Source organism: Urocitellus parryii, chromosome 2, assembly GCF_045843805.1.
Source record: "Urocitellus parryii isolate mUroPar1 chromosome 2, mUroPar1.hap1, whole genome shotgun sequence".
Lineage (NCBI taxonomy): Eukaryota > Metazoa > Chordata > Mammalia > Rodentia > Sciuridae > Urocitellus > Urocitellus parryii.
In genome coordinates, this window is record NC_135532.1 from 69,672,602 (window position 1) to 69,695,015 (window position 22,414).

The following is a 22,414-nucleotide window of genomic DNA, read 5'->3' on the forward strand; positions in this document are numbered from 1 at the left end:
TGCTCATCGTAGTGACTGTCAGCTGCACTGATTTAAAATCTACATTTAAAATATGTGGGGATTGCTTCAGAGAAATTTTACTCAAGGCAAAGGGTCAGGAAGAACATGGTGGAACCATTAGAAACTGCTGAAACTGCTATCATTTTCATGACTAAACTTGGGCAACTAATCCAGCTCATCTATAAACCTAGGAACTGTTCTCAGATTTCCTGGGAGAAATATATCTATATATTTAAGAAGAAACTATGTTACTTTTGCCATTCTGTTGCTAGATCAATGATAAAATTGATAACTAAAATGTGTAGATACTATTAATAAACTTAATTTGTAAAAAATACAAATTAAGTTTTTTTATTTCTTAAAATTCCCTACAGTGAACTTAGTGAATTCTAAAGTGTAATGAATAGGGACTACTTGAACAATATGCATTTCTTTCCCTGTTTTTCTTTTCTTTTTTTTTTTTTTTTATAGATTTTATATGGGTGTTTCCCATGCCTTGATGGTGTTTCAACTGTATCCTTAAAGCATACAGTTTCTAAAGAGACATATGTATTCATTTTAATATCTTCTTTATAAATCTCTGAAATCACCTTATTACTTCATTTAAAATAAAATTAAAACATTTAAATTGAGCAAATATGCATGCAATTCTTTCAAAGTACACAGCTTAAAATTTGCATCAAAATAAAAAAATCAAAGCTGCTTAATTAAAACCTTAATACCATTAACCTTTTAAATTTTGTGTTAGAGGGACTGCATCCTGCAGATACCAGCTTGAAAACAGGGTGCATTTTAAGTGTCTTTGGTATGTGTATATATACACCTTTTCAGGTGTGGGGGAAGAGGGCTTTGATGGAAAGGAATGATTTAAAATTTCTGCCAACATGAATTATTTCACACTTTCAAAGCAGGAATAGGGCAAGTTTGTCTTTTCAGAAGAATAATGCAGAATAGAAATGTAAACAGAATATTTCCCCTCTTTTCTATGTTTAAATTTCAATGAGTGCTTTCTTTTAAAATAAGGAAAACATTCATAATAATTGTTAATTAGAAAACGCAGTTCCAAAGCTTGACTTCTGGTTGCTTGGATGTGTTCTATAGACCATACTGGGTAAATGGGGGAGGAGAGGGCTGTTTCTTTCCTTCATTAGAGTGCATAAATTTTGCAGTAAAAATGACTGCTTTTCTTTACATCTTAATTCTTGTTGTCCTCACTATGTGCCTATTCCCAATTTCTTTCACTAATGTGGAACCCAGCAGCTCTTTGTTCTCATTGTGTCTATCGTCTCTCTTTCTTTGTGTTGCAGGGATACTGCTACCCACATCTGCCACTGAGCATGCGGAAAAAACCTTCAATAGATTCTTTACTTAGGACTTTCAGTAGTATCATTCCGCTTCTCCAGGTTTTAGAAATAACCAATATATCCAAAAGATAGAAGGAAACTTGGAAAGGTGATGGGAGATACAGGTGGTTGGGTGGTAGACTAGCAAGCTAGGACCCCAGGTAGGGAAGATCCGCGGAAGTTACCACACAAGTTAATCTAATTTATTAAAGCTCTCACCAACCAAGTTAAATGCAGAACAGCCACCCTGCACTGACAAAGAAGCTAGAGGTGTAAGTTGACATCTAAGAAGACAGACACAAATGTTTCTGAGCAGGAAGTCAGGGAGCCAAATCTAAAGCCAATAGATACAATGTGTTAACAGTTCAAGGCGAATTCAGTACACTGTAACAAAGATTGGTATGTTCAGTCCCTGAGCAAGGACATCCACCAGATAGTGTATATCATCTGAGGATGAGAATCAGCAATGTGAACTTTTTCTCATTATAATAAAATATCAGTCTTTTCTCTGTGTCACTTAAAATGCTAAGAAAACATTAACTGAATTAAACTTGATTCAAATCTACTGCCTTTTGTTGGAAAAAAATAAAAAGAGATTTGCCTATGATTTCTGAAAGGTTAAGAGAAGGCTTGCAGGTGAGATTACAAAGTATGAAGTTCTGAGATTTTGTTTTTGACGCAGCAAGTCTGACTTTTATAGCTTGTACGTTATTTAACAGATGGAGTGTTAAACAATGTTGCTCATTTCTCCCGGTAACGATTAATTTCTGCCTGTTTTGTTCACTGCTTGTATGACCAGTTCTTACAACGATGTCTGGTTCAAAGAAAGTGTTCAAAGATATTTTGTCTAAAAAATGTATGGACAGAGTATGAAAAACCAACTATCTTTTTATGGTGACAAATATTGGTGGGAATAATTCAAATTTGACTTTTTTAGAATAAGCTCTCGTGATTTTAGTATGTAGCAGCTCATCATTCTCTTAGTGACAGGGATTTCTTCCTTTTTCTCTTCGGCCTCTTTTTTCTCACCATTTTGTTTCTGCATCACCAAAGGCTACATCTACGGGTCTAGTTTTTGGTTCTGGGACAATGTTACCCAGCCTTTCGATTTTCTACAGGTTTCACCAGTTCGTAACTAGTAAATATTGTTATTAAGCCTAACAGTGCTTTCGGAAGAGAACAAACCAGCAGCCCAGCCTGGGATACATTTTTCTAAGGTATGCACCTGCTGCGGCTTTTTAGCACCCCACCCCTGGGTCTGCGATCTGCAGAGTGCGCTTTCGGCTGCAGGGAGGAAGTGCCGGTGGCGGGAAAGTTCAGGTCAAGTCCAATCAGGCACCTGGGAGTAAGTGGCTTGGGTGGGAGTAGTGGCCTTGGGCTCGGGTCAGCGCTGCAGGTCCCGCCCACCTCCCGTGGGCCTCAGCCCCAGACCGCTCCTCCACCCCCGGTCCCGCCCCCCGGCGCCCGCGCCCCGCCTCGGGGCCGCGGCTAAAACCCGGAGCCGCCGCGGCGCCCAAGGGACTGGAAGGACGCACTGAGCATGTGCAGAATAGCTCGGCGGCGGCAGCCTCGGCCCGAGTCGGGGCCCTGGTGCTGATGCGAACTGCCGGGTGGTTCTCCGTCCCAGCGTGCTCGGCTCCCCGGATTGGGGTAGCGGCACAGGAACCGTAGTCTCCTCGCAGCCTCCGGAGTCGGCGCGGCGGCACGCACCCGCGGCGGCCGCGGCGCCCTCCGGGCCCACGATGATGGCGGAGCAGGTGAAATGCGCCTCGGCGGGGGGCGGCTCCGGAGCAGGCTCGGGGCCGGTGGTGAACGCGGAGCTGGAGGTGAAGAAGCTGCAGGAGCTGGTGCGCAAACTGGAGAAGCAGAACGAGCAGCTGCGTAGCCGGGCGGCCACTGCGGCCGCCGCCCCGCACCTGCTGCTGCTACCGCCGCCGCCGCCCTCCGCGCCGCCCCCAGCCGGGGCCTGCAGCCCGTTGGGTCCACGGAGCCCCCCGGCCGCTGCGACCTCCACCACTGCCCCGGGGGGTCTAGGGCTTGGGCTGGCGCTGGGCGCCGGGGGCGCCGGCACTGGCGGCGGCTCCAGCCCTGCGTTCCCGGGAACCTACTGCCTCCCCAGCCCTGCGCCCTCCCTGCTCTGCAGCCTGGCACAGCCTTCGGAGGCGCCCTTCGTCTACTTCAAGCCGGCGGCGAGCTTCTTTGGCCCGGGCAGCGGCAGCTCAGAGCCAGGGGGCGCGGGGACGCCTCCGGGGGAAGCCTCCGTGCCGCCCTCGCCGCCCCCCACCCTGCTAGACGAGGTGGAGCCGCTAGACCTGGAGAGCATAGCAGCTTGGCGGGACGAGGACGACTACACCTGGTACTGACCACCTCGGCTCTGTTCCCCAAGACCCGGGCCTCGGAGGTCCCGGAAACTGAGCGGAAGGGGGCATGCGAGGAGGAGGGGGTGGGGGGAACCTGGCGGATGCCAATAACACCTCCTTCCCCTGCAGTCCGCGGGCCTAGTGACCTAGCAGGTGTCAAGCTGGGCTAGGAAGCTCTTCACGAAGGCAGAAACCTGTTTTCTGATATCTCAGACTGGTCCATCGGGGGATGAACTGGTCTCCTCCATCTGCCTGTGTTCTGCTTTTTTGCTGATTATTGAGTCCCAAGCTCCTCGTTAGGGTTAATAGCAAAATCCCTGTCATCTTGCCGCTCCATTCTAGTGTGTGTATAGTGGGGGATGGCTGCTAGACAGGTGGGAGTGGGTAGGGGTTGGCTTGTGTCTGCGACTGTTACTCTTATTTCCTTCCAAAAGAATGCTGGACAGGATTTGCTTACTGTCCCTTGTGGCATCCAAAGCCGCCTAGTGATGGATCTCTTCCTAGAGATTCCTTCTTGCAGTTAAGTTGTACAGACTGTGCCCTCTTTCGCTGCATTTTCATTGATGATGATTTTTTTTTTCTTAGACTGACTTGCTTTTTAAATCTGCTGATGTCACTGGCTTTTCCATCAGGAATAGTGTCAACAATGAAGGCTTTTTTGGGAACAGAGTGAACAGGTTGAAGACACTTTTTACCTAGGAACCAAGGAACTTTAAGAATTAAACTGTAATAGAAGAAAATTGCTATTAGAGAAACTTCCTTTTCTTATTTTTGGAAACTTTTATAGTTGGTTATTGGAAAACTTGAGACAGGCAACATTTATTCAGTTGAAATTTGGTTAGTGTGTTTATTTTCTGTGACCTAGTAATTTTTGGAGGAGGAAGTTATCAGATTCCATTATTAGGTGTTTTTCCTGATGCTCGTTCACAAATTGAGTCATTCAATCACTTCACATCTTTTTCTTGGTTCTGTATGCTTTCCTTGGCCACTAGACATATAGTGGGATAAGGTGGAGCTTGGGTTCATGCCAGGAAGTTAATAGAGATCTCCTCTGTTTAGCAGTGTCATGAAAAAGAATTGTGGTCTTTTTATCTGGCACCATTCATATTTCTCCGAACTGGATTTTCCTTACTTTGTGTTCCTGTTGCATAATTGTACAGAAAGAAAACTAGAGATAGAGAACCTTAGTGATTTTCTCTTGGGAACCAGTGTTCCTTTTCATTTACACTTTCATGTAACAAAGCACTGTAAAATACATTAGCTAATGGGTTTGATTCAAGGATTAAAACATCTAGAGCTGTAATCAGCGTGTTCATCATTCTCCTTAATACTTTTTGGCAGCTCTGCAGATAGCTTAAGTTGTAAAAATTAAACAACACTTCTTGGAACTTTTAAGCCGTTTTTTAGACTCTGCACTTTATTTTTGTTGCTATAATGCCCAGACTTTATTTATACTAATTGTCTGATTTTGGCACTAGAAAATGGTCTCTTGATGGTTCTTAGGTTTTCAATAATGACTATAATCCCTTATCCCACTTTTAAATTATTTGAATAATTTAGTCCCTACTTGGCCTTTTTTGATGATGGTATACATAGAGAGTGAAAGAAGCCTGTTTGTATTTTTGGTGGCGATATAGGAGAATAATCACATACTTTAAAAATATTATCATGTTTCCAAACTTACATTTAGTAAGAGAATTTGATTAGTAACATATTTAGTTTAGAATATTATATCTAGGCTTTTATTTTTTGCTCAGATAGCATTGAAATAACTTTAAAAAACTAGTGGGGTTAACATTCATTCTTCAGATGGTTTGAGACAAATATAAATTAAAGTAGGTTCTATGAATTTCAAGTAGTAGGTGAATAAATTCTTTGATGCTTTACAAATGTTTCTATAGTCATGATACACTATTTATAGATTATCTTCCTCAAAACAAACAGGAATAGATCACAGGTAGAAAAAGGATGGGATAATTAAGGTATTGGGATGGGCTTAAAAAATTTAAGGTTTCATCACAGTATTTTAAACATTAAGTGATTTTTGCATTGCAACATTTTGGTGTATTGACGAAAAAGTAATCAATGGGGTTTAATTTTTAAGGTTTAAGCCACTGTTAATTCTTGCAGAGCACTGTGAAGTTCCTTTATTATTACAAATTTGTACATATTTCAGTTTATCCTGTGGTCTCACAATAGAGTGCTTTTCAATTGGATTCCCTGATATGTTTGCAGATGGCAATTAAAAAAAATCCTCTGCATATTAAGAAACAATCAGAGAGGATATATAGTACCCTGTTACTTGAAATCTATTTTCAAGTCACAAGTAAAAGTTCATTTTCTTTTCTCCAATCTACTATCATGCCTCAGAATTAATCCTGTTAACACTCTGTAGATCCTTCAAGATAAAAACATAATTATCCAAATCAGTATACAAATATATACATACCAGATTTTTTACACTTATCTTTCATTTAACATCTATACATTTTTGTAAAAGTAGCTCCAACTCATAACAATTACATCATTGCTAAAGTAATAGTATTATGGAACAAGTTATTATTAGCTGTATCATCTAGTATTCATGCCTTTTTATGAAATCATTTAATGAAGTTAAACATTGGTATTTGATAATTTGTTTAGAATAGTACTTACTGCTAAAATGTCTTTAGGAAAGAGTTTACAAATGTATTGTCATTGAATAAGTATGTCTTTTCTAATAAAGCCTTACGATATCCTTTTATTGACTACTTGGACAAAATTTGGCTTTAGAATTATGTGTACATGGAATATTGTGAGTAATAGAACCAATTATTTCTCTTAACTTTTTTTTCTTAACCTTTAAGTAGTTATCTTCCAAAAAATGTTTAAAGGTGGATGCTACATGCTCATAATCCCAGTGACTTGGATGGACTTGAGAGGCTGAGGCAGGAGGATTGCAAGTTGAAGGCTACTGTGGCAACGTATTAAGGCCTTATCTTAAAATAAAAAGGGCTGGGGATATAGCTCAGTTGTAGAGTACTCCTGGATTTAATTCTTAGTACTGTACACACACACACACACACACACACACACACACAGACACGTTTAAGGAGAAATGTATGTTCTATTTCATAAGCTTTGTAACAAAATTTTCATATTTAAATATTTATCTCAATTGAGTTTGAAGTGTTTACTTCTTTTGCTTTAATACAACCTGCTTATCTTAGCACAGTGCTGCTTGAGTTAAATGTCACAGAAAACTAGACAAGAGTTCCAGAACTTTAATTCCTAAGTCCACTTGCTATGACCCTGTAGTAAAAGTTCATGTCTTCCGGTACTGATTTCTCAGTTATTGTACTACTAATTTAACAGTTCTTTTCTTTAGATGATGGTTGGCTAGAATGTATAAAGGGAAATTCTGAGAGTCAGAAGCAAATAAGAAGCTTTTTTAAAAGGACTAAAATCTTGATGCATACATGGGACCTGGTTTGACTGGATGGAGTTTTTAATCTTTATGAAAGATATGTTAAAGATCTGTGTGTCTGCCTCAGTGTCACAGGATGAGAAATATTTGGATACAAGCAAAGGAAATCAGATTGTTAGGAGGTGGCAATGTGAGCCATCAGCTACATGGTAGACCTTACTATGGCCTGTTGCAGCTCCCTTATTTCAATGTTGAGGGACAGAAGCTGTAGCTGATGCGATTTACATGAGCTCTTCCAGCTGGTTACTGAAAGAGTTCAGACTGAAAATCAGGGTATGGACCCAGATTGACAAGTGTTTACACCATTGATATCCACCACTGTCCCCCAAACTAAGTTGTGACCTACTAGTGGGTCATTAGGTCAATTTGGTGTATTTACCAGCATTTAAAAAAAAATGAAGTTGAGTGGAATAAAAAGTTATAATTCATTGCATCTTGCAGCACTCAACTTGTGTAGATTAAACATGTTTCAGTTTTACACATGTCCTGAGTTGTGATATGGTAAAAGTTAGAAACATACCCATTTACACTGTTGAAAAGCACAGTGGATTTGGAGAAATTAGTTAAAAACAAAACAAAATAAAACAAAAAAAGCCAGCTCTCTGAAGATAGTGTAGTGCCCTAGTAGAGGTCAAGCCTTTCACACCTCAGTCATTTTCTATGAGAAAATGCCAAGATGAAAATATGCTAGCCAATATAAAATACTGCCTTGTAAGGAGACTTTAGTTGGAGTGACAATTAGCAGAATATTGAGACTTCTGTGAAGGGGATGTGGCAGGAATTTTGCCCAACTGGAAGGCACAGGAGAAAAGTTGTTAATTATACTAGAGAAAATAGTGATATATACAAATTAATGGAAATTTGATGAATGAGATATTCATCTTCCATGTAACATTAAGACCCCAAACAGCTGGCAGAAATCATTGCCAGTTCTTCATCAAAGCTGTTAAACACCTTGTACTATACATATGGCACAGCTAAATTAGCCCACCTAAACTGTTTTTTGCATAATTGATTTTTAGTGAAAAGACCAGAAGGTGCTTCACTTTCTGACAATTCTAATTGAAAATGCACAATGTTAGGAACAAATGGACTTGACGGAAATATGAATATGTGTATTTTAAGTGAGTAACTTTGAAACCCTGTAATGAGACACTGAAATAGAAGTTTATAGATCCTTCCCCTGGGATGAGACAGGGTGGAGGGAAAATTTTCTGTAGAACAGTTCAGCAACTAAAATTTGGACATCATGTGTCCTTTAAATAGCTAGTTGTGTTAGTTTTTTGTAGTGGCTACCTAGTTTGATCCTATCAGGAGCTAGGGAATCAGAATGTGTTTATGTGAACAAGACTGGTTGTGCTCATCAGTGCTGATATTTTAGCTTTCCTTAAAGTAAAAGTTGGGGTGATTGAAGGCTCCTAAAACTATTTGTTGAAAATTATCACAAATCACCTTTTAGTGTTAGGTCTACAAATACATATTTTGCTTTCTGTACTGTTGGTTTTATATTATTTGCAGAAGGATAACTTTAGAGCCAAACGTATTTTTTTTGGGGGGGGATAACTGAGGTTTCTGTTTTGTCTTTAATGGCAATTGTAATGCTTGGTTTGAAACATTCATCGTCATTAGGTAGGTTTACATTAGTTTTGATCTCTCAGTGTCACCACATATATCAAGTTGGGGGTCCAGAATGTGAAATGTGTGTAAAAGAAGGGGATTCTTTGAACAGGATAACACTTTTGACACTTTCTAGGCATGTGCTTTGGAAGTTACTGAAGAAAAGTTAAAGAAAATTACACTAATATTTCAAGTGATAGTTTTCTAATATGTGAAGAGTTCTGAAGTTTTCAAATATTGCTGGATTTCAACTCACCATCAATAATGTTAAGGAAACTGATGTTGCAAGAGTAGTTTGTAAGTCTCTAGGAGGTCTGTGCACTAGTAATGGCAAAATAGGATCTTAGAAATGTTACTGTTGGTAAAGACAACAAGTAATGTGATTTTTATGATCTTTTAGAAGGTTAGAATTGTTTAGGAAAGATACAGGAAATACAGGTTTTACATTGCTTCTCTGATCTTGGAGATATATTCTACTCAAGGAGTTTATAGCTACAGGATCTCTAACTTTCTGCATTTTTAAAATTATTTAAATCCTGTTCATAGTCTTGTCATAGAAATAGTAGGCTTCCATGGATATATTATTTGGAGACTCGACTGTTGGTGATCACTTCTGTCTTCATGCCATACATTTGTGTGATGCTTCTTCAGTTTTATCAAAATGATACATGACATGACATGTAAGGTCAAACACCTTTAGCAAGGTTTGTTTCAGAAGGCAGCAGTCCACGTTCCTGCCTACTTCCAAGTCTTTCATACAGGTATCACTTCATCCTAATTTTGCTATTTGTTTAAAAATGAACAAAAGTATTTATCTTTAAAAAGTCATATACATCTGTAGAAATTGATGGAAAATGAAGACTACAGCTCTCTTTCCTTCTCCCTCTAACTGCCCTAGCCTTTCCCCCTCCTCATCATGTCTTTTATAGATTTTCTTTTAATCATAGAATGTCTGGGTTACAATAATACCTGTTACTAGTTGAGTCCTGTTAAACATATGCTGCATTTATTTTCTCAAATTCTTTTGTCTCCTCTCTCTCCTCTTTACTTTTGAAAATTCTTTGTCACAAATTATTTTCTCAAACATTCCAGTGGAACCATAAAATTCATCAGTAAAGTCATACGCGTTTGTTAATCTCTTAAATGTGCTTTCAGAAATTTATTTTGTAGTGGTATCCCTTCTGAAACTCTTAGTCATGTTTCTTCCATCTTTAGTGTTTGCTCACTAGGCTGGGTGCCTAGTGCTGTTGTCATGGGAATTTCTTCAGTTTCTCGCATATGTTGGGTTCCCTATTTAAATCCTTTATCTTTACCTAAAATAAGTGAAATATGAAAGCTATTGGAATCTGAATAGCTTTCTGAGAAAGCGGACACACATGACAAGGATATTTTGAGATTCTGCATATTTGAAAATGTCTGCCCTTGCATAAATTTTGTAGTTGGGTTGGGTATGAAAATCTAAGTCTGTCATTTTACTTTTGAAGGCATTTTTTGGCAGTAATTTTTATTATGTTCTAGCTTTTGAAGTCACTGTAATATGAATAGCTTTGTAACTTTTTCTTCAGCTTTGTTTATCCCTAGTATTCTAACGTCTTGATATACCTTGGTATGGGTCTTTCTGTTTTTTATACTGGACATTTGTAGGTGCTTTTGTTCTGGAATCCCATGACCTGCCTTTAACTCTGGGAATTTTCTCCCTTCTTCAACTTGATATTCCAAACTCATTTATTGACATTTTTGCTTCTGCTACATTTAGTTTCATTTTCTAAGAATGAACAATCTGTTTATTTTTAAATATTTGTATGTGTGTATGAATGCAATATTTGCTCTTAGATGATATCAATTATAGTTGTGTTGGTATTTTCATTTTTCCCTTGTGTTTTTTTTCCTGTGTTCTTTTTCTTGTTATTTTTTAACCTAAGCACTTTATATAATAGGAGTATTCCATATATTAGGTATCATTGGTTGTCTATTCATAACCAAAGGAGGTATTGAAGTTGATCTAAAGATACAGGTGGGTGGAGCTCATTGACTGGTACAGTTTATCAGTAATTGAGATGGTAACTAGAAAAAAAATGTTGTAATATTTGAAACACAGAGGCAAGATGGTTGGTAGAAGATTCCTTGCAACAGAACATATTTACAGGAATCCTGTAAGATGCTGGAGATCATGGGCACTGGTGCCTTAGACAGTAGTTTCAGGTGGTAACAGAAAGAAACTTGAGAATAAGCAGAGGCTCAGAGACATGCATTGTGTGGGTAATAGGGAGCAAAATTGATTAAGTCTAGAGATAAGGAAGTACCACAGTTGATTAATTAGTGGCTCATTTCTGTTAGGACTGTGGCTGCTGCTTCTCTCTCTGAACATATGGTAGACGGCAGCTCTGAGTCATCTTAAGAATACTGAGGGATGGGAATCAGTTCCCAGTCCTTGTGACCATTTTTTAAATGCTTTACTGAAGTATACTTGGTATATCAACTGCACATATTTAAAATGTACAACTTAACAGTCATATGAATATACCCATGAAACCTTCACAGTGATCAAGATAGTGAACATACTTCAACACGTAAATTGACTGTGGCTCTTTGTATTCCTTCCTTCCTAATCCTGTTTAACTCTAAGACTAGTTTGTGTTTTCTATCATTTTTATATTGATGAAATAATACAGCATGTATTCTTCATGGATTTGTTTTAGTCTGGTTTTAGAAGTTTTGTTCCATAAGTCAGTAGTTTTTTTTTCTTTTTTTTTTTTTTGTGTGGGAGCTATTATATTGCTTGGATAGAAACATGGTTTGTTTATCACCCATCTTTTTTTTTAAAAATATTTTTTAGTTATAGGTGGATGCAATATCTTTATTTTATTTTTATGTGCTGAGGATTGAACCCAGTGCCTCACGCATGGTAGGCGAGCTCTCTACCCCTGAGCCACAACTCCAGCCCCAATCCACCCCATCTTTTGGTGGGCATTGGGTCGTTTTCAATTTTTGGTTGTTAGGAATAAAACTATTGTGCATATTTATGTATAAGTCTAAATTTCTCTTGGGTAAATAAATACTTAATGACTCAAGTGGCTGGAACAGAGAGTGAATGTGTGTTAACTTTTTAACATGCTGCCAAACTCTTTTCCAAAGTGGTTATACCATTTTACATTTCTACCAGCAGTAGAACTTTCAACTGTACCATGTGTTCCTCAGAACTTACTATGGCCAGTCTTTTTAATTTTAACCATTCTAAGAGGTGTGTAGTAATATCTTATTATGGTTTTAGTTTGCATTTCTCAAATGATTAACATGTTTTCATATCCTGTTTACTACCAACAGATCTTCTTTGGTGAAACACAGTCAAATCTTTTGCCTTTGATTAAAATTGAGTATGGAATTTGCAGATTTTCTTACATATGCTACATACATGTTCTTCATCAGACACATGATTTGCAATTTTTTTCTTCCCAGTTTGATTTGTCTTTCATTCTCTTAGTGTTTTTCAGAAAGTAAAGTTTTCATTTTTTTACAAGTTTAACTGATATTTTTTTTTCTTTTATGGATCATGCTTTCAGTGTTAGAATTGTATCTAAAAAATGTTGGTTGGCAAAGTCCACCATACATGGTTTGCCCACCTATGGTTTCTAACAAAAGTGTTTTACAGTTTCAAATTTTACATTTTTGACTCATCTATTTTGAGTTAATTGGATGTTGTGTGAAGTATGGATCAGAGTTTCCTTTAAACTTTTTTTTTTTTTAATATGGCCATCCATTATCCATTGTGTTCCAGCACCATTTGTTAAAAATGCTGTCCTTTCTTCTTTGAATTCTCTTTGTACTGTGTTAAAATTCAGTTTTCTATTTATGTCTATCTCTGAATTTTATTCTTTCCCCATTGATCTCTTTATCTTTGTCATACTAATCTGTACTTACGTAGCTTGGTCATAAGACTCAATTACTGACAGCTTTCCAACTTTGTTTTTAAACAGTTTGACCATCCTAGGATTTTTTGCCTTTCGTGTAAATTTTAGGATCAGCTTCTACATAAAAAAAAAAAAAAAAATTAAAATCCTGCTTAGATTTTCATTACGATTTAATTATATAGATTGACTTAAGGGGAAGAGACACCTGAATGGTATTTAGACTCTCACTCTTAAATTTGGTATATCTGGTTTAACATTTCAAGCATCAGTATAACTTACCATATTAACTAAAATGGAAAAATCATTATAATCTCAGTACTTAGCCAAGAAAAAAACATTTGCATCCATTCTTAATAACAATTCCCAATGAATTGCAGAGCAGAAGAAGATGTCCTTAGTCAGATTAAAGGCCCCATTTAAAAAAAAAAAATCAGCATACTAAATAGTGTGCCCGATAGTAGAACAAAGTAAGGATATCAGCTTTCTTCTACTGCACTGAGATTCTATCCAGTGCAGTCAGACAACAGATAAAACATTGAGATTGGAAAGAAAAGCAAACCTGGCTTTATTCACAGATGGCTTAACCATGTTAAAAAAATCCGGAGGAATCTACCAAAAACCTTTCGTAGATTTAACAAGGAAAATTTTGCCCACAAGCATATCAAATGATTTCCCCTCAGATTTTCTTAGCTAGGATTGTATCCAGGACTGGGGCCTGAACCAGTCACTAGGCCAAGGGCAACAGTGAATTACCGTGATTGGCTTAGCTTGCTTATTAGATATTCAGATTCTTTGACTCTACTCCAGGTTTACTGAATCAGAAACCTGGGGGCAGGGTATAGCCCAGAGATTTGTGTTTGAAGTAGCAAAGTAGATTGAGAACAACTAGCCTGCACTGACTTTTGTTCGAACTAAGGTGAGGTACCCAGTACTGGACAAGTTGGGAGTCCATTAGTGAGGAAGGGTAGCAGGAGTTATAACCTACCTATGTCATAGTAGGGCTGTGGTGGAGCGCAGGAATATGAATTTGTAACTAATTTGTGTACTCTTAATGGAGGTAGGACTGTAGACCACACTATAAGGAAAATAATACATTGCAATTACCCTTTACTAGATTAAAAGAGAGATATTTTAGAATCTTCACCTGTCAGCAAACTATGTTTTCCTATGGAGGAAATCAAGTCTGTTGCCTGTTTTGTATGGCTGGAAATATAGATTTTTGCATTTTAAAATAATGGAGAAAATTTTAAAAATGTAGAATGTGAAAATGATGGGAAGTTTATCTTTATCTGTAAGTGAAGTTTATAGGGACTCAGCCATGTTTATTAGTTTACATATGGTCTAGGATGCTTTTGTGCTGGGATGGCAGAGTTGAATAATTACAAGAGGGATTGTGTCCACAAAGCTGGACATATGAGCTGGCCTTTACAGAGTTTGCCCATCCTGAGCTGCAAATTACTGAAAAATAATATATCTCCCTACTATCAGTAATTTATGAGTTACTCTAAAAGGTAGAAGTTCTGTACAGAGTAGTAAAAGTATTAAAGTACATAATTTCAAGAATAAGTGCTCATTAGAATTGTAGTTACTTTGAGGGAGTATTACTTGTATGAGATTTATAATTAGAATAAACTTAAGTTTAGCAAGGTCAATTACTAGAGCCAGCAATTGCAGGGAAGTAACTTTCTCCTCTTTTTTTTGAATAACTGCTGGTTATTTAACCTATCACTAAAAATATAAGTTTACCTTAGCATAGTTATGTCAATGAGAGAAAACCTTTATTGTAACTTGTAGTACCTCTGGGTAGTATTAAAAATAATACTACCTGTTATTGTGTAATGGTGTAGATGCTGAAAATGAATATTGCCCAAAACTTTTAAAGGTATTTCTTTGGTTTTAATGAAGTAGTACATATCAAATTTAGTGTAGATTTGAGGTGACGGAAATATTTAGAGTTCAGAGAATTAACCAACTTGTGTTTGGACTTATTATTATTTTTTAAAAAACATAACCAAAGTTTGCCTTGTGGCCCATGTCATGTTTATATCCATTAGCCCAGGTTTACATACAATTCTGCTTCAGGAGAATTAGACAACGTTCATTTCTAAATGTGTAAAATGATACTGTAAGATCCTCATGGTGCCTGTTCAGTACCCCAAACCCTGATCTCCTACTCTGTGAAACACAGTTAAGGGGAAAATTGCTAGATCTATTTTTGAAATAGTACTCACCAGGCTTTGGAGAGAGTCATTTCTGTTTGGGGATATTTGCTTGTTAAAATGAGTTTTGGTATTGGAAGTATTCAAATGTGAGTTGTGTTCCTATGGAAACTGTTGAATACCTGTTGTTTTCCCCAGAAGAGAGGCACTCTCTGTATACCTGTATCATACCTATAATGTAGATTTCTTTTTTTAAGGTTATACGTTGGCTCTTCAAAGACATTCACCTCATCAGAGAAATCCCCGAATCCTTTGCAGTGGTGTAGACACGTCCTAGATAACCCGACTCCTGAGATGGAAGCAGCCAGACGTTCCCTGTGCTTTAGACTGGAGCAAGGTATTGTGAACGTGTGCATTTGCATTCTCCAACTTTTGCCATTCTGAGCTCTGCTTTTGTTGCTGGTTTTGGAATAGACACTTGAGTTGAAAAAAAAACTCACCCTGTGGTGCAGGTGTTGCATGCAGTTCCCTTCACCAGGATCACACATCAGGGTTTCTCACTATAGGCTCTAGTTTTGTGCTATTTTTAGCTTGTTTTAGTTTGTATTGTCACATACGAACACATTTTTTTTCCTTCAGTTTTTTTCTCTCTTTGCACATATGCCAATAAGTGAACTGGGTCAGTCTTCATTACATAGTTTTATGGCTGAATTTTAAGATAGAAAACTGGGATTCTGTTGGGGTCTGAGTATGGAACTTACTGAATTACTTTAGTGTTTAGTTGGATGTGTAACTGGAAGTCCTAACCTTCGTAAACTAGGAAAAAATCTTTGTGTATAACATTAGTTAACTTGTGGAGCCCAGAAAAGGTTTAAGTAAAAGAACAACAACAACTGTAATGGGGAAATTACAGCTTAAGGAATGAGTACTACTTGGCTCCTTATGATTTTGATATAGTCAACCACTTAAAGTTGTGATTGTAAGGTTTTTAGCTTGTCTCTCAACTTCCCCTATGTGTTTTATCATCTAGGAACACTGTTTCTATTCTGTGGAACACTGTTTTCTATTCCATGGACCACCTGTATCCAAATCACAGTGAACTTGAAAATACAGGTTCCATCCCACCAGATTAAAGAATAAGTATACGAGGGTACTCTTAGGTACACTGAAGTTTAGGAATACTGTCTCTGATGCTCTTCAAGGATAATGAGTGTTTATGAACTATTTGAACATGAAACAAAGTGTAGCTAACATTTCTTGAGCTCTTAATTCTGTGGTAGTACCTTAAGTTCTTGACTTCCTTCATTCAGTCTAACCATGCTCACCTGAAGTGTAGTAGGTATTGTGATCATCTTTAGAGGTAAGAAGAGTGAAGTCTAGAGACAATCAGAGAATTGCAAGACCAGAGCAACTGTCAGAGTCTGACACTAGAAACTCTGTCCTTAACTATTATGCTCTCCTGCTGGATTGGCACAGTTGTAAGTGAATATCAGTAGATCTCTTCAACATTTGGAGGACATGTTTGAAGATTGAAGAGCATGTTTTATTGAATTTTAACAAAATGAAATAATAACAGATAGTTGAAGAGTGGCGGAGGAACAAAGGTGTGCTAGGGTTAAACCTTTGGCCCCAGATGCTTATCTCTTAGAGCAACCATCTCACTGTCAGGATACCCTAGATTTGATTCTGTTCCCATTTACCTCAAATGCTAAGCAAAATTTTAAATTCCACTGGACTTTTCAAGAGTCCCATAGACCTGCCTCTAAGGCTTCTTAATCAAGCAGCCCTTGATTCATGAACTTAGCATATTCACACATTTATATATGAATTTGGCTTAATAATTTGAAACAATAGTCAAATGAAATTCAGAATTATAGTCATTTAGCCTACAGGTCAATAAGCTTTTTTTCTGGAAGGATTCAGACAGTAAATATCTTAGGTTTTGCAGACACACAGTCTCTATTATGACTGTTCAACTTGGTTATCACCAGAAAGCAGCCATGGGTATAAGCATTAATGAGCAAGCCTGTGTTCTAATAAAACCTTTTTAAAAATAAACCCGGAATTTGAATGCTATTTGATAAATTTCATGAAAAAAAAAATATATATATATATAAATAAATAAATAAAGACACCTTCCCCCATTAAGTGTAAAACTCTTCTTGGCTGGTAAGTATTAGAAAAACAGTAGCAGGCTGGATTTGGGCTACCCCAGGCCAGTTTGGCAACCCCTAATTTAGTTTATTTGCATACATGGTTGATTTTGAAAAAGTAGAGGAGAGGCTTTTGTTAAGTTTAATGTAAATAATAGTAAATGATAAGTGCTTTTGATATTTTAGACTATATGCTGATAATCTAATTTTCCTTTGTGTTGGCAAGAGCAGAATGGACATGCTGTGGTTTTGTGCAAGATTTATTTAAACTTCAGAGAAAAGAGTTTTGAGAACTAGTTTTTGAAACCAAAATTAGTCCTTTACTAAATTTGTATAAATATAGAACCTCTTTTGCTATCAGACTAAATGCTTTTCTTCAAATATTCAGAATCCTGTGGTTAGCCAAGAAATAATAGGCTAAAATAGGTTTATTGTATGAAAAATCTTTTTTTAAAAAACACAGATTTTATAAAATAATGACTGCAGTTTATAAAATATTAGTCTTATGAGTATATAAGAAAAGTAGAAGCTTCCTGTCCCCATCCTGCCATACCTGTTTTATTTCCCAGGTATTAGTTTTGATTTTTTTGTTTACCTGCCGGGTTTCTGTTCTCTCCACTAAAAGGCTCAGGGGTCACTCTAGTTAAACTGGGCTAACTGGACTGCATGAAATAACCACACAAGAGACACAAATACCTTTTTCTTTGGGGTCGCTGTGATGGCTCCTCTGACCTTAAGGGTCCGAAGAAAGAGAGAGAGAGAGCCCGAGCTGACCCCTTTTATTGAGGAAAAGCTATTCAAATGAGGCAAGGGGTCAGTTTTCAGGGGGCTGAGTCTATCTTCATGATATCCACTGTCAACAGGTTGACTGGGTAGGCCACACCCAAGGGCACAGCAAGAGAAGGGGACACACACAAGGCATTTGCATGGAAGATTCTATCCTAAACAGGGCAAGGGGTTATATTACAAAGGGACAGGTGAGCGTAGCTCCACCCATGGGGCTGTAGCAAGACACACCCATGCATGAGACACTGACCCTCACACCAAAGAAGGGTGGGAAAAGTTCTGCCACATTTCTGTGACTGAGCACCTCAGCACCCAGCCAGGGAGTGTAACTCAGTCACGTGTAAGGTTGGTCTCCCACATTTACCTCTTCTGAATTAATTCTAATGTAGAATTAGAATTAATGGCTGTTAGTGGAAGTTCTCAATTTTAAATATCAACCACTGGTTTTTGACTTTGAATTTTGAAGGTTTAATCCTTTCAGCATTATCCTTATACATTATCTCTGCACATCCTCCTGATGTAGCTGTTTACTACTTTTAGAATACATGAGTATTTATGATAGAAGCATTCATGCCTTTCAATATTTTTTCATACTTTGTTTTTCCTCTTTTTTTTTTTTTAGGTAATTAGAAAAAGACACTTTTTTTTTTTCCTTGGATCTCTTTTCATTAATTTATTGCCAGTCTCTCCAGACAGACCATGTAGATCCAAGGTCCAAGGGCTCAGTTTTGTTGCTGCTCCTTCTGTGTCCTCCGTTGTATTTTTCTCTTGGGAATGGTCTCTTGCTTCCCAACAGCCATTGTGGGGTGGAGTGTCCTTTTGCTTTTTCCTGGAATTCACCTGACCCCTTCATAGTGTGGTGTCCCCTGATTCTTAGATACAAAGATGTCCTTTTCTTTATATTCCCTTCTCCTAGTGGAATGCATTCTTTACATGCTCTTTGTGGGAAGTAGGAAGGGAAAGAAAATATGTGCGAGGTGAGCTTTGAGCACCTTGTCTGTCTGAAAATGTTTTTATTTCCTCCTCATCCTTACACCTGATTGTTCTTTGGGCTAGGCTTCGATTTCTTCGTTAAAAGCCACTTTCTACAGAATTTACAAAGTAATATTCCTTTTTTTTTTTTTTTTTTTTTTTAAGTTCCAGGATTGTCATTGGAGTTAGTCCAGTGCCATTCTTGTGATTCTTTGTAATCTTTCTACCTAAATCAAGATGAGTGTTTTACAATCTTGTCTTTATTCCTGGTATTTTGAAATGATAAATTTCTTTCACTTTCTCTTATTGTTAGGCATTTCGTGTTACTTTCAACTTGGAAACATTATTACCTTGTTTCTTTATAAGACCCCCGTGCTACCCTGTTTTCTCTATTCTTTCTAGATATTTCTGTTGGTCAGATATTAAATTTCCTGAATTGATCTCCATGTTTTTTATATTTTTCTCTCTTGCTTTCTGTTGTTGATTTTCTTTGATGTCCTACTTTCTTGGACATTATAATAACTTATTATCTGAGCTTTTGCTGCATGTTTATTAGCTACCTTCTTTGTGCCGGGTGCCATTGTAGGTAATGGGGATATAACAGTGAACAGCACAGATGTTATGTCCTGCCCTTACTTCTAGTATGCAGGTTTTCACATAGTCTTCCTGTTATTTTATTAGGTTTTTTTTTTTTGAAAGGTATGCTTATTTGTGTTTTATAGCCTTAAAATCTAATGGCTTTCTGTTCCAGTTCATTCAGGTACATAAACCTGTCTTTGTTATAAGAAAGGTCGGTTGCTTGGGCAGGGGATGGCGCTGGGGGATTTAAGTATTTTCCTATAGATTATTCACCCTTCCTGGATTTTTTTGCTTCACCATAGAACTCATTACCTTCTGTGGTACCTTGCATCTGTATTGGTTTCCCTCACTGTTGGCCCTTAGAGAATGCTAAAGCCCACATCTCTAACTTAATGTTTATTTTTTTCCTCTAAGGTATTGTGACCCTCCTTAATCTGATATTGTCTTCTCTCCTATTCAGTTTTCCTTGTGGATATAAGACTTGGCATTAAGTGTCACTATAGTGTGGTTTCAGAAGAGAACAGGAAGAAATTTGTCTTTCATATTGAAGAATTATTAGCTTCCAATTAAGAGAGTTCTTTGTCAATGATAGTTGATCAATAGAAATAACACTTAGGCTCGATGGTGAATTCCTGTAATCCTCGCTACTTGCAGGGCTGAGGCGGGAATATTGCAAATTTGAGGCCCAGGAAACATGGTGAAACTGTTTTGTTTGTTTGTTTGTTTGGTTAAAGATGTACTACATAAATAAGAAATTATGATTTTAACTTTATTCATAATATAGTATAAATATTTAGTTGGAATAATGTGAGTATTCCATATTTTAGAAGTTTCAATAATTCTCTAACAAGCATTTTCTTCTTTTAGACTTGCAGTAATCTCTGGGACAATCAGCAATTTCAAATAAGAGGTATTACTGATCATTTTTTTTTTTTTTTTGAGACTAGGGTGGTTTTTCTTCCTTTGAATACAGATTGCCCAAGGGCAGGGACACTTTGTGGATCACCAGCTTCATAACACCTAGAAGGGATCCTGACCCACAGACACTGTTGCTGAAGTAAATGAATGTGTAGTTCTTTTACAATTAACCACTGTTTTAATTTCAGTTTCGATTTTGAGTATTGTAAGATGGTGGTGGTGGTGGTGGGGGGTGGTTCTTGCCACATTTCCTTCCTTGCCATCTCTTAGCTTTAGAGGAAAGCCTAGACTGTTCACTAAGAAATCCACTGCCACAACTAGGAGCCATTAGATGGGGAAGAAGGGACACTTATCCTGTTTCATTCTCTTTCCCCAGTCCTCTGCCTGTCTCTTAGGCTTTTTACTCTCATCAGCATATAGGAGTGAAAAGCATAAAGTTTTATCTTTTTTAATTTTTAAATTTTTATTGGTACATTATAATTATACATAATAGCAGGTGATGCCATATTTGTACATGCACAAAACATAATTTGATCAGTCTTATTCCCCAGTACTTTCCCTTTTCCAATTTTCTTTTTATTATTTTAATTAGTTGACGATAATTATATATTCAGGGTTGATTGTGGTGTATTCCTACATGGACACAGCATGATTTGGTAGTTTTTATTCCCTCTTATTTCCCCATGCCTTCCTTCCTCTCGATCCCCTTCCTCAACCCTATTGATCTTCCTAGAAGAGAGTATTTAAAAGGTTCTTACCACAAAGAAATGGTAAAGGATTGAGGTGATGGATATGCTAAATCTCAATTTGATCTTTTCACAGTGTATATATGTGTGTCAAAACATCACACTCTACCCTTTAATATGTACAATTATTGTGCCAATTAAAAAACAAACTTCTTTTTTTTTTTTTTTTTTTGCTCTTTAATGTTGGTAGGGATCTTCAGATAAGATGGCGATTATTAGAAAACAAAGATTTTAGATATTTGGTTCTTACTTTTGACCCTGATGTTTTTGAAAAGAAAATTACTCAAAAATTCAAAGATTAATTCTATCAGGACATGTTGGGGGGATCCAGATATCTCTGGTGGGTAGATCTGGTTATACATCCCCTTCTTTATTTCTTTTTCTTTTTTTGCCCTAGGCTGTGCTGATTTCTTGGCTGCAAATTAGGTGTAGGGGTAAGTTAGCTGTCTACTTTAGTCAGCTTTTTCATCATAGTGACCAAAAGACCTGACAAGAACAATGTAGAGAAAAAAGAGTTTATTTGGGACTCATGGTTTCGGAGATCCTCATCCAGGGTTGGCTGACTCTGTAGCTTCAGGGTATGGCAGTCAGGGCCTGAGCATGCTAGGCAAATGCTTTTACACGGCCCCACACCAGCCTCCCAAACCTGACCTTCTGGAGAAGTTTTTTTTTTTTTTTTTTTGCCTCCTGGAAAAAAAATTGAGAAAAGAAGGATGTTTTGTAAGATTTATTTTATTTTAGGGAGATAGCACCCACATTATGACTGTTTTAAGAAATATTTTGTCTTCATAGCTATAGATAGTTTTGCAGATTGGTTAAATATATGAGTATTTTTTTAAGGTACAATAGGATAATTATTTTTGGTGTAAAATATATTCTTAGAGAAAACTAATTGTACCTTATACTCTTAAATTCTTCTGTGGAATATTAATTGACTTGAATCTAAGAGACTTTTTATAAAATTATATATCCCAAAACTTACGTTTTTCCAAACTGACTTTTATTTAAATTTTATAATTAATAAATTCTTATGTATCAAGTAATCAGCATAGGCAAGTTACTTAAGTGTTCTCAGCCTCTTCTCCACTCATACTTATTTGTAGATTTGTTGTAAGGGATTAAATAAATACTAATAAAACAAATTTGTTGACATTGAAGACTTAAATATTGGTTTCATCCTATTATATTTGAATGGCATAAGTGGCTTTTTAAAAAAATAACATACAGAAAGCAAAGTTGAAAGTAAATCACTGGAATCTCCAAACCTACAATCTAATTGTATAAAATGAACAACAGCACAGAATAATATTTTCTTTTTTTCTGAGCACTGATTGGAGTATGCAGTCTTAACTAAAGCTCAGAATCTTGGTTGGTTTTCATCTTTTAAAGATGGTCCTAACAATGTTA

At 37.2% G+C, this 22,414-nt stretch overlaps 2 protein-coding genes across 5 annotated transcripts in view; both read left to right on the forward strand.

Annotated features, from left to right (window-relative positions):
- Positions 1 to 3,014, forward strand: part of Scel (sciellin) — a 117,812-nt gene extending 114,798 nt beyond the window's left edge. The window contains exons 31-33 of the mRNA XM_077795479.1: positions 2,397 to 2,470; positions 2,586 to 2,688; positions 2,773 to 3,014. Of these exons, the coding sequence (XP_077651605.1) occupies positions 2,397 to 2,470; positions 2,586 to 2,688; positions 2,773 to 3,014 (419 nt within the window). The remainder of the gene's footprint in view (positions 1 to 2,396; positions 2,471 to 2,585; positions 2,689 to 2,772) is intronic.
- A 71-nt stretch (positions 3,015 to 3,085) lies between these two features.
- Positions 3,086 to 22,414, forward strand: part of Slain1 (SLAIN motif family member 1) — a 56,012-nt gene continuing 36,683 nt past the window's right edge. For 2 of the 4 annotated variants that reach the window (XM_026415266.2, XM_026415268.2), the window contains exons 1-3: positions 3,086 to 3,378; positions 3,430 to 3,699; positions 15,111 to 15,250. In XM_026415266.2, coding sequence (XP_026271051.2) covers positions 3,086 to 3,378; positions 3,430 to 3,699; positions 15,111 to 15,250 — 703 coding nt within the window. Of the gene's footprint in view, positions 3,700 to 15,110; positions 15,251 to 22,414 lie in introns of all 4 variants that reach the window. The other 2 variants (XM_077792893.1, XM_026415267.2) reach the window with 1 other exon arrangement.